Raw genomic sequence first — 12,402 nt, forward strand, 5'->3', positions numbered from 1 at the left:
ACCTCTGTATTTTACTTCTGCACCGCACCTCCTCTGAGTCTTGGTATGCTTTTCTCTTTCCTTCTAGTTGTAGAATTTCCACTCAGCCAGCCTTCCTGTGGTTCTGGATGATGTCCGTTCCGTCTTTTAGTTGTATTTTTGAAGTGGTTGTGCGAAGGAGCAATCTCTGGTGTTTACCTATGCCGCCATCTTGGTTTCTCTCTGAGATCTCTTGGTTCTTAACTCCTTTTCCCTTCTTGGGCTCTCAGGATCTATTCTTTTTCTTTTAGCCTTCTCTTTCCTTCCAGTGTAATAATTTCTAACCTTTTTTGTCATTTCCCTGCTCTGTAGCTTTTTCTATCCATTATCCTAAAGAGCATAATAAAAGGATCTGGAACCAAACAGTCAGAGGTTGAATATTTTTTAGACATTGTGAGAGAAGAAGTACATTATTTTTCAATTCTTGTTGCATTTATTTATGCTAAAGAATTGTGATCCCAATGCTCCTTTTTTTTTGGTAAGGATTTGATGAATACATTCATATTATTTTTCCTTTGGTTTTATTTGTCTTGATGAGGCAAATGAATCAGGCCATTTCAAAGAGTGTTTAGATAAGCAAGAAAAGATCTTTTGACTCCTGACTGATAGCTGAGTAGGTAGATAACCAAGTTCCCAGAAGAGCTTTCTTAAACTTGTTAAAATTCATCCAAAATAGATTAAACTTTTTACCAGGAATGTTAATTTCTTCCCTGAAGGAGTTTATAAAAATACTATGCAAAAAGTTCTGTGCTAGATAGTCTTTGGGACAAATTTTTATTTACACCATCCTCTATTTTACAAGTCTCACCTTCATGCCTTTGCTCACGTTATTGCCTTCTATTGGAATACAGTTACCTTATTTTTACTGCTCACATACCTAAGCCTTTAGAGATTAGGCTTTATCTTTTCTATCAAGTCAAGTCTTTGTTGACATCTTCCCTCTTATTCCTTTATTAGAGGCCTGGCGCACAAAATTCATGTGCGGGTATAGTCCCTAGGCCTGGCCTGTGATTAGGGCCATCTTCCCTGGCTGCTGGCAGCTGGCCCCACCCCCTGCCACCACCCACCCCCAGTTCCCCATTTGTCATTGGGCGATCGGAGCCTGCCGGCCAGCAGGGAGGGACCGAGAGGTGGTCAGTGTGCCTCACAGTGACTGGTCGAGTGGTCGTTCTGGTTGTTCTGCCATTCGGTCAATTTGCATATTACTCTCTTATATATATTTAGATGTGCTCCAATCCTTCCACTTCCAGGGAAAGGGGCAAAGAGGGTTGCTGAAAGTGATAAGGGAGGCAGCAAGGTGAACTTTTTTGTGGGGAGGGGAGAGTTTCTTCCTGATGAGGGGCTTCAAAGGACAGCATCCTACTTCCGCTACCCTCTGTCTCCAGAGACACAATTTCTGATTCGCATCTGGCAGGACAGAGCAGTTGCAGGTATAGGACTGGGAGCACCTTTCTGCATGCAGCTCCCTGGAGAGTCTCTTCCGGCCAAGGAAAGCTTTGTTCTAACCATTTCTCCCAGAGCCAGGGCTCCTGGGTGGTCTGGGGCAGGAGGGCAGAATGGAGGTAGGGCAGGGCAGGAAGAAGTATAGGGTAGAAGACTGGGGGGTGAGGGAGGGAGAGGGTGAAATCTGTGTGTCTGGGGGGAGGGCTGGTGCAGAAGGAGAGTTGGGGTCAGCACAGGAAGGTTTGGAGGTCCTGGGGGAGTAAGAGGGACCAGCAGATGCCAGAACAGGGTAAAGGTTTTACGGAATCAGGTGGGGGTCTGCGAGGGTGAGTATAGACTAAGTCCCTTCCCCAGACCCTGCCATCCCAGGTGGCTAGTGGGAGGGGTCCATAGCAAGGCGCTGAGCCCCCTACACTTTGTGTCTGAGGCTCCAGAACATGTGGCCAACACGCCCCACCCCTGCCACCCCTGCCGAAGTGCTGCCATTTGGAATGCATTTGCAGACACATGGATTGTTTTTAAGTTAATGCTTTTTAATTCACTCTGTTTCCCACTTGTCATTTTGTATTGAAAAGGCGATTCTGCTGGTGTGTGTTCCTTTGCGGGGGCGGCAGGGGTATTCTCTATGGGCAGAGATCCAATGAGAGACAGAGACAAAAGGCCCAGTAAGACATGCCCTGATGCCCCCCCCCATCAGGGAGGGGAGGCCCTACTGGGGACAGAGCTGGCAGGGGCGAGGGGCCATGGTTGTTCCACCGTTTCGGTCGCTGGGCTTTTATTATATAGAATGGTCTGAAGCAGAAGTCTTAACTATTATTCATCCTTGCTACAACATACCTGAAGAATCTTACTAACTTGAGAAGAGAGGAAGAGGTACAATATATAATTTGGAAATTTGTCACATACCTTTCCTCACTCTAACCTGTTGAAAATAATTTTAAAAACGGACTCTAAAAACCAGACATTATTAATATACATTTGGATATGTGATAATACTTAAATGTATTTTTTTGCATATTTTTTTCACTGACTGTGAAGCCATTAATTTTATAAACCAATATATAGCATATGCAAGTGATAAACTGATTATCAAATTATTCATAACATTATCTTGAAACTCTAAAAGTGCAAAGCAGTTTGTTATAAAAGTATACTGGCACTTACCATGTAATCCAGGAATTCTACTCTTAGGTATATATGCATAGAGAAATGACGGCAGATACCCACACAAGACTTGAAATGAATATTTATAGTACCTTTATACATAGTGTCCCCAAACTGGAAACAGTCTAAATGTTCATCCAAATGGATAAATGGAACACTGATCACCAATTAAAAGGAATATGTTCATAATACACAGAACAGCATGGGTGAATTTTTAAAATATGCTGAGCAAAAAAAGCCAGACAAAAAAGAATCTATGTGAAACTCTTTAAAAGGCTACCAACTAATGTACAGTGATAGAAATCACAGATGTGATTGGCCAAGGTAGGAGTTGGGTAAGTATTGAGTGAAGGGGGTCATAGGAAACTTAATGAAATGATGGGAATGTTCTGTATCTTGATTGGCGTGTTAGTTGCAATGGTATGTAAAATTGTCAAAACTCTTCAAACTGTACTCTTAAAATATGTTTGTTCATTTTATCACATGTAAATTCTACCTCCAAAAAGTTTACTTTAAAAAACTCTGTAGTAAGTGGGTTTAATAAAACCTAGAAATATTGGCTGAAATTTCACATTCAAAAATAATGAATAAACACATACATATGACATATAAATATATATAACAAATATTGGCAACTCGGATTCTGGTTCTTTTCTAAAATGCAAAGTTCTTTTCAACCTATTACTTTCTTAATGTATGAAATGAGATGAGGTTAAAAATTCTTGGTATCTGTAAAAAAGAAGTTAATACATTTAAAAGTTAGTCTTTTGAAAAGTGACTTAAAAAATTTTCCCCCCAGAAATCTTCCTGCCAAATCTGTGGAAGAAGCTTTACGTCACCGACAAGAATATGATGAGATGGTGGCTGAGGCTAAAAAACGAGGTATAAAATTTAACTCTAGTTGGTAAATTTAATTTACTGAATTTCAACAGGAAGGTAGATGGTGAAATTGATGAAGTCTGTCTTTATGATGATGGTGATTTCTTATTTTTATAACTACATTTGTTCTTAAAGAGAAATAAAATGTCATACTAAGATCATAGTTCTTCTATAAGGACTTTTACAAAACTAATAGGAAGAGAAAGGCAGCAGACTATATGAGAGATCTTGTCATTACAGTCATAAACCTTAGACTACTACTAACATAAATGAAGATATTTATTCATGAAATTCATTTGTACAGTTTTTAGGCTTTTGATATATAATTTAACAATTTTAATGCTTTAAAATAACTTCCTATATGACTGTGAGAATGTGATTTGAAATTAAAATATGCTTTTGTGACTTAATAGAGTCTCTCTAGAGTCCCAGTTGTGTCATTTGGACAGTCACATAATGTATACTCTCGTGTGCATAAATTCACACATTTATTCATTCTCTCTTCCAACCAAAAAGTATAGTGTAAGGATAATTTAACAATATTTATTTACTAAGTACTGTTCAGGATATATTTTTAGAAAATATTACACAGCTATGTGTGTGTAAACACACATACATGCACACTTTTTGGCCTATGCTCTTTTTAAAATATATTTTTATTTCAGAGAAGAAGGAAGAGGGAGAGAGAGATAGAAACATCAGTGATGAGAGGGAATCATTGATCAGCTGCCTCCTGCATGCCCCCTACTGGGGATCGAGCCCGCAACCCGGCATGTGCCCTTTACAGGAATCAAACCCGGGACCCTTCCATCCATAAGCCAACGCTCTATCCACTGAGCCATACCAGCTAGGGCTTGACATAAGCTTTTTTGACAAGTGATATTTTTCCTTAACTTACGTGAATGGAATGTTATAATAGTATACAGTTCTTCTTTGTGGCACTATAAAAAAAAAACTATTTTGGAAATGAAGTTAATCTTTAATCTATAAAGCCAGTATCTTTCTAAAGGGCCCAATTATTTAAACATAGTTTGAGTTTATTTTTCTATACATAATTCGAAATACAAGTTTTAATTGACTCTCAACACTGACTTTACTGTTCAATTAATATTTAAGATAGTTATTGATAAATAGATAATCCTAAGTACATGTTATGATAGAATAACATTGAATTGGGAAATCAGAAGGTCACAGCTTTAATCCTGTTTGACACTACCTGGATGTGACACTCTAAATAGACCGAATGTTAGTTTCCTCATCTATAAAATGTGGGGGGCAGGTCAACTAGATGCAGACTTTCAAGTCCCTCCGTCAATACTTTTTTTTTATAACAGTGGAACCCACTCCAAAGAAATCTTATGTAGAATCTGAATATATAAAACAAATTTTTAAAAGTGAATCTGCCTAATTGGCCTCTAGCTTACCCCTTAAGATAGTGTCTGCCCAGCTGGTGTGGCTTAGTGGTTGAGCATCGACCTATGAACCAGGAGGTCACGGTTCCATTCCCAGTTAGGGCACATGCCCAGGTTTCGGGCTCGATCACCAGTAGGGGGTGTGCAGGAGGCAGCAGATGAATGATTCTCTCTCATCATTCATGTTTCTATCTCTTTCACCCTTTCCCTTGCTCTCTGAAATCAATAAAAACATACATTTTTTTAAAAAGACAGTTCCTGAGGTATATGTGAATCAATTTAAGAAACACTTTACTTTTTTTTCCTGTTGATCCTCATCTAAGGATATTTTTCCATTGATTTTAGAGAGAGTGGAAGGGAGGGGGAGAGACAGAGAGAAACATCGATGAGAGAGAGAGACATTGAATGTTTGCCTCCTGCACATGCCTTAAACTGGGCCTGGGATCGAGCATGAAACCACGGTAGGTGCCCTTGACTGGAATCGAACCTGGGAGCCTTTCTCTGGCCAAGGCTCTATCCACTGAGCCAAATTGGCTGAGGCTAGAAAATACTTTAGCTAGCTGATCTCTGAAGTTTGCACTGGTTCTAAAATTGTATATATATATAGTTTACATATATTTTACTTCTCTATTTTTGATGCATATCTTCTGGAATTGTGACTTCTGATTTTCAGAGGGGTATTGTTTGCGTGTTTGTGTGTATTAGAGGGATTTAAAAAATTTAATTAGTAAAGTGAAGCATCATACTCTGCTTTTAATGTTGCGTGGTTTTATGTGAGGAAGTACATAAACCCCTTGTATGAAAAAAAGGTGTTGGTTAGTTGCTCACAGTAGTTTATTTTTTTATTTTCTTTTGAATATATTTTTATTGATTTCAGAGAGGAAGGGAGAGGGAGACAGATATAGAAACATCAATGATGAAAGAGAACCATTGATCGGCTGCCTCCTGCATGCTCCCTACTGAGAATCAAGCTTGCAACTCAGGCTTGTGCCTTGACCTGGAATCGAACCATGACCTCCTGGTTCATAGGTTGACGCTCAACCACTGAACCAAGCCAGCTGGGCCACAGTAGTTTATTTATTTTTTTAAAATATATTTTTATTGATTTTTTTACAGAGAGGAAGGGAGAGGGATAGAGAGTTAGAAACATCGATGAGAGAGAAACATCGATCAGCCGCCTCCTGCACACCCCCTACTGGGGATGTGCCCTCAACCAAGGTACATGCCCTTGACCGGAATCGAACCTGGGACCCCTCAGTCCGCAGGTCGACGCTCTATCCACTAAGACAAACCAGTTAGGGCTAGTTTATTTTTTACATAGTTAACTCATGCCAAATTTTAGTTTATTGATTATGTATAAATAGAATATGTGATACTGTAATCTATTTAAATGATTTTTTTGGCCTTTGTTTCATTTTGTAGAATAGGAGATGTTATTTTAAAATTATATTAATTAAATTCTTTTTATTTCTCTTTTTTATCACCTTTCCTCACCCACCCTTTTTCCTTTCTCTCTTCTCCTTTTTTTCTTCCTTCCTTTCATTAAAATATTCTTTTTGAGAATGCCTCTTTTGTAAGCTTAGGTAGAAAGAGAAGGGGGTTTTGATCTAGCTCTTTTGTATTGAAATAATTTTTACTTGTTTAAAACAGAAATTAAAGAAGCACATAAAAGGAAAAAAATAATGAAAGAACGATTCAAACAAGAAGAAAATATTGCAAATGCAATGGTAATTTGGATCAATGAAATACTGCCCAATTGGGAAGTAATGTAAGTAAACAGACATTTCCTGAATTCCAGTCTTTCTCCAAAGATCTCATGTTTCCAATTCTCTATTTTTTTATTACTTCCACCATGTAGCTTATGCTTTGGCTAAATTATGCTGTTAATCAATGTCTGAAAATTTCATGCTTATTTCTGTGTCTTTGCTTTTATAAAACCGTCAATTTCTGATACCTACTTTCTTTACTGACCACTCTCTGCCTGTCAGAATCTTACCTATCCTTTGAGTCCCATTTGAAATGCTAGTTGATTCATGAAACTTTTTTTTCCCTTAGTTACCATATTTTCTTAATTCTAACATATCATTTATTGCAAGGTACACGATTAATGTCATAGCAGATTTTTGGAAAGAAAATACTAAAGCATGTACATTCGTTATAAGATGCATTTATTAACTATAAAGGTGATTTTTAATATGCTTCTCAAGAGAATGTGAGATATATGTATATCATAAAATATATGATGTTTTCCATCTGTAACGTCCCATTATACTTCTAGACTAATGTACTTCTTGCTTTACTTTGTCTTTCATTTTTTTATAATATATTTGTGCATGCCTTATCTTCCCTCTAGACTGAAGGGTGGGAGATGTCTTCTACAATGTTTAATATAGGATATGCATGGGGAATTTGTTGAATATTGGACATGTGACATATTATATTAGGCTCTTTACATGAGTAATCACATTTGATTCTTACAACCTTTATTCCCACTTATCTTATAGGGAAGCTCCAGGTCAGACAGGTTAAGTGATTTGCCCAAGGTAATACAATTAATGAATAGTTAAATAAGATTTGAACTCAGGTCTATCTGACTCTAAAGCACACACTCTTTAAGCAGACTATACTGCCTCTCAAAAGATGAGAGCCTTACCCGTAATAAATACTTTGTAATTTGGTTACTGAATTGACAACAAATTTTTATGTTCCTTTTATTCTGTTTTTCATAATTATACTTTTCTGATTCTTTCATTTTATCAGTATAAATGGCAGCTATAGAAGGAGTTACCTTTGAATTACTGTTATCTCTCTTTAGGATACTATGTTTTAAAAAGTAACTTTCTCCTTTTTTCTTCCCCTTTAATTCTAGGCGTAGTACAAGAAGAGTTCGAGAATTGTGGTGGCAGGGATTGCCCCCTAGTGTTCGTGGGAAAGTTTGGAGTCTAGCTGTAGGAAATGAACTAAATATCACTCCTGGTTTGTATTCTATATTCAGTTACTCCCACACGTACAAATAGCCATCTCCAGAGTTACAAAGCAGATTAGTAGAGTAGCAATTTAAAAGGGCATTACCAAGTATAATGTGGTTTTAGGAGCATGCTTCATTCCCCATCCCTCTAAAACCTGGTATGACTTAATAAGTTTACTATATTTCATACTATCAAAAATAAGATATGTGGGTTTTCCTTTCATTTACAACCACAAATAATATTCTCGACACCCAAATATCTTAACTTCAGATAACTACAAAAACTTCTGAGATTCTAGGTACCACTGGAGATTTTATATATATAAAAAAGCGTAATATGCTAATTTGACCAGACGACCTTCCAGACGAAGCTGAGGCTGCGAGGGAAGCCTGGGTCCCGGGTGCCTGCCAGCGGCCGGAGAAAAGTCCAGGTCCCAGGTGCAGCTGAGTACCAGAGGGAAGCCGGTGCCGGCAGCCGGGGGAAGGAAGACCTACTCTTGCACAAATTTTGTGCATCAGGCCTCTAAAATAAATAAATATATATATAAAATAGTCCAGTTGTGGAAAGGTTTCCCCTTTATTTAAAAAAAATGTAAATATTGGGGGAAGGCTAGAAATTTATTTTTCATCTCTACTCAAACTAGTCCTTTTGGATCTTGAAAATGTTAAGAGGAAGACTCTTAAGGAATTGTTTTATTTTCTTAAGTTTCTTAAAACTTTGAAGAGTAGGAGTAAAATGTAGAGTAGTTTTGATGAAGTTAAAAAAATAATAAAATATGCATAATATCAAATGGGGAAATGTAAAATAAAAATAAAAGGTGCTACATCAGTCTGAGTGATAATGATAATGATAATGGTAGATAGGTAGTGAACACACAGTACTATGTACAGATGATGTATTATAGAACTGTACATCTGAAACCTATTTATTTTTATTAATCAGTGTCATCCTAATACATTCAATTAAAAAATAAAGAAACTTCAATTGAACAATGTTTGAAATAACATCACTTATTTTTATATATTTTGTGGCACAACAAAAAGATGCTGTCATGGCCATTTCTGGAAAAAGAAATTTATCTTCCAGCAAGCATATTGGTTCACCTTTGAATTTCCAGTGTCAAAACCGCTATGGCCAATGAAGGTGTTCCCAGAGTGGGATTTAATTGCATAGCCTGCCCCCATCCCTATTTATGTATTGCTTATTCTTTGCAGCAATAAAAAGTAGTACATTCTTGGATTTACCTGGTAAAAAGAAAAAAGATTTAGGGAATCTAGTATAATATAAATAATATATTGTTACTATTACTTAAAATATTTATTTACATATTTATTGAGAAAGATTCAAGTAAAGTATAAACTGTACGTTTCTTCCCCCTCTTCCACCTAGGTTCCAGCTTTCGATCCTACTTATAAGTACAAATAAGCAAATTGGGGGATATTCTTCCAGATCTTTTTCTTGCACATAAAAAAGTGTGTTTCTACATATGATAAATTTTTAGGCTTCTCTCTATCTTCTTGTTATTTTTTTTCCACACACAAAGGAGTTTATGTCCTGAGATTATTCATTAGCTTGCTTTTAAGCAATAATCTCTCCTGAATATCCTTTTATGTCAGCACATACAAGTGTACCTTAAGCATACTACTGTAGCTGTACTGTATTCCACAGTTTGGCTGCACTATAATTAATTTAGCCATTTTCCTAGTGATAATCAAATCAGTGACATATACGTTAAAAGAACATCAAGGTACTGTTGTTTACCTTTCAAATCAAAAGTTATTAAAAAGAATAAAAATTACCACATAAATTGTGGCTGAAAATGATTTAGAATTATTTGACAAAAGCCTTAAAAAGCATAACTTTTGACCTAATTATTCCAGTTCTAAGAATCTGCTCTAAGGAAATAATCAGGATTGGGTGCAAAAGTTTTTCTGTAAGAATGTTCATTGCAAAAATCTGCATTATATATAACTGGACAGAATTATAACAAAAATATTTAGTTCTAAAAGTGATGCCAACTTTGAATAGCATGATTATGTATGATTTTTAAAATTCATTTTCAGATATCCCATAATGAACACTTTTTTTAACTGGGCTTTTATTTAAAAAATAGAATTTAAAGGAAGAATTAAGAGTTTTTAATTTAGCTTAGAAAAAGTTTAGATCCTATGTGACTTAACTCTTCTTTCCAATAAAACAAAGATTTCTTTTGCCTTCTGTGCTTGGAACAGATTAAAAAGAAATGTTTTTATATTGTAGTTAGAACTTTCAGTTAGATCATTAAAATCCTAAATATTAAGGATTGTTTAAAGTCTTAGGAATTGGTTTTGGACACAGATGAGACTATGAAGCATTGGTAGCTATTTGAAATTTTGTTTGCAGTCTTGTTTTCTTGAGAACTTTGGCTTTAGAATGTTAGGTAACCTGATAACTTAAACATTGAAATATTGGTTAAGTTGGTTTTAACTTTTTGTGTTACTATAACTCAAAATGTTTTTTTAAGCTTGAAATAACTGGGCCATTTATTTTCAAAGTAATTTTAGTTTTTCTCTAATAAAACAATTCAGGAATGGACTGGGTATTCATCTCTCTTTCATTAGTGGTGGAAAGGAAGCTAAATTTTGATCAGAAAATTTACTTTATATAACCTTCTCTACTTTCAATGGCTATAATAGTTTGACTCCTTACCTATTGTATTTGTTTTAATCATGAAATTCATAACAATTAGGGAATAGTAACTAAGAATAAGGATTCTAATGTCAGTCAAATGTGGTTCAAATCTTGGTTCTACTATATCTTAGATTTGTGACCTTGGGCAAATTACTTAACATCCAGTAGTCTTAGTTTTCTTCATCTGTAAAATGGGGTTAGATTGTTAGCTATCTCAAAGAATTGTTCTAACATCTTTTTGTGATAATCAGTATAACATTATAGTGAAAGTGAAATTTGCCAAATATGTACAATATCATCGTCAGAAAATCAGAGTGAAATATAAACTGATCTCAAAGTATTTTCGGTTCCTAAGATACATCTCTGCTTCAGAACTCTACATTTGTAGATTCAACATAAAATAAGTATAACATGCAGAGTCAAGCAAGGAATTGAACTGAGATGCAGGTCTTATAGATTAGAGCCCCAGTGCAGATTCGTGCACTGGTGGGGCCCCTCAGCCTGGCCTGTGCCCTCTCACAATCCAGGACCCCTCAGGGGATGTAGTAGTGCACAAAGCTGCAGGTGGCCAGGGAGGAGCCCAAGCCTGGGCCAGGTGCCATGCTGCTCCCGCTCATCCCAGCCCCACTGCGCCTGCCACTGCTGTTCAGTAGTGCTGCTGTGGAGGCGGGAGGCAGGAGAGTCTCTTGCTGCCACAGCTGCGCTTGCCAGCACCCGCCCTTTGGTCAGCTGAGCAGCGCTCCTGCTATGGGAGCGCACTGACCACCAGGGGGCAGCTCCTGCATTGAGCGTCTGCCCCCTGGTGGTCAGTGCGCGTCATAGTGACTGGTCAGACAGTTGACTGGTCACAGGGTTTTTATATAGATAAGCACTGTAAATCTTGCCTTGAGAAATGTCCTTTGATTTTTTGTTTTGTTTTAATATTGTTATTTTCTTTTAGAGAGAGAGGAAGGAAGAGGGAGGGAGGGAGAGAGAAACAGTGATGTGAGACAGAAACCTTGATCGGTTGTCTCCTGTACACACCCTGACCCATGACCCTTTAGTGCAGTGGTTCTCAACCTTCCTAATGCCACGACCCTTTAATACAGTTCTTCATGTTGTGGTGACCCCCAACCATAAAATTATTTTCGTTGCTACTTCATAACTGTAATTTTGCTACTGTTATTAATCGTAATGTAAATACCTGATATGCAGGATGTATTTTCATTGTTACAAATTGAACATAATTAAAGCATAGTGATTAATCACAAAAACAATATGTAATTATATATGTGTTTTCCAATGGTCTTAGGCGACCCCTGTGAAAGGGTCGTTCGCCCCCCAAAGGGGTCGCGACCCACAGGTTGAGAACCACTGCTTTAGTGCATGGGATGACCCTCCAACCAAATTTGCCAGGGCAAATATGACATGCAGAGTCAAGTAAGGAATTGAACTGAGATGTAGATCTTCTTATTATACATAAGTACTGTAAATCTTCCCTTGAGAGATGTCCTTTGATGTTTTCAAATGCATTACCACAGTTTTACTTTTGGGTCAATTTTGTAGATTCCAGAGTGATGGATTTGTTTGGTGAACTTTCTTCCAAGACAGTTTTAAAAACTAAGTGCAGTAGTGAAACTGGACCTGGCTTGGAAGCAGTTTGAAATAAAACGTATGAACTTTAATTTGGTTCCTAATAACTGCAAAAAATTCTATATCTAAGTTTAAAACTTATATCTAGCTCTTATACCAAATGGAGTGGGGCACTCCATTTATTTTATTTTTTTAAATAATACATGTATTTTTTATTGTTGCTAGTATTACAGATGTCTCCCATTCACACACCACCACCACCCCCCCCCCCCCCC

The 12,402-nt window shown here is 37.0% G+C and overlaps 1 protein-coding gene across 3 annotated transcripts in view; it reads left to right on the forward strand.

Moving 5' to 3' along the window:
- Positions 1–12,402, forward strand: part of TBC1D12 (TBC1 domain family, member 12) — a 52,510-nt gene that overhangs the window by 25,281 nt on the left and 14,827 nt on the right. For all 3 annotated transcript variants that reach the window (XM_014531583.1, XM_014531581.1, XM_014531582.1), the window contains 3 exons: positions 3,425–3,507; positions 6,567–6,684; positions 7,786–7,892. In XM_014531583.1, coding sequence (XP_014387069.1) covers positions 3,483–3,507; positions 6,567–6,684; positions 7,786–7,892 — 250 coding nt within the window. In that variant the 5' untranslated portion in view covers positions 3,425–3,482. The remainder of the gene's footprint in view (positions 1–3,424; positions 3,508–6,566; positions 6,685–7,785; positions 7,893–12,402) is intronic.

Source organism: Myotis brandtii, unplaced genomic scaffold (genome assembly GCF_000412655.1).
Source record: "Myotis brandtii unplaced genomic scaffold, ASM41265v1 scaffold810, whole genome shotgun sequence".
NCBI lineage: Eukaryota > Metazoa > Chordata > Mammalia > Chiroptera > Vespertilionidae > Myotis > Myotis brandtii.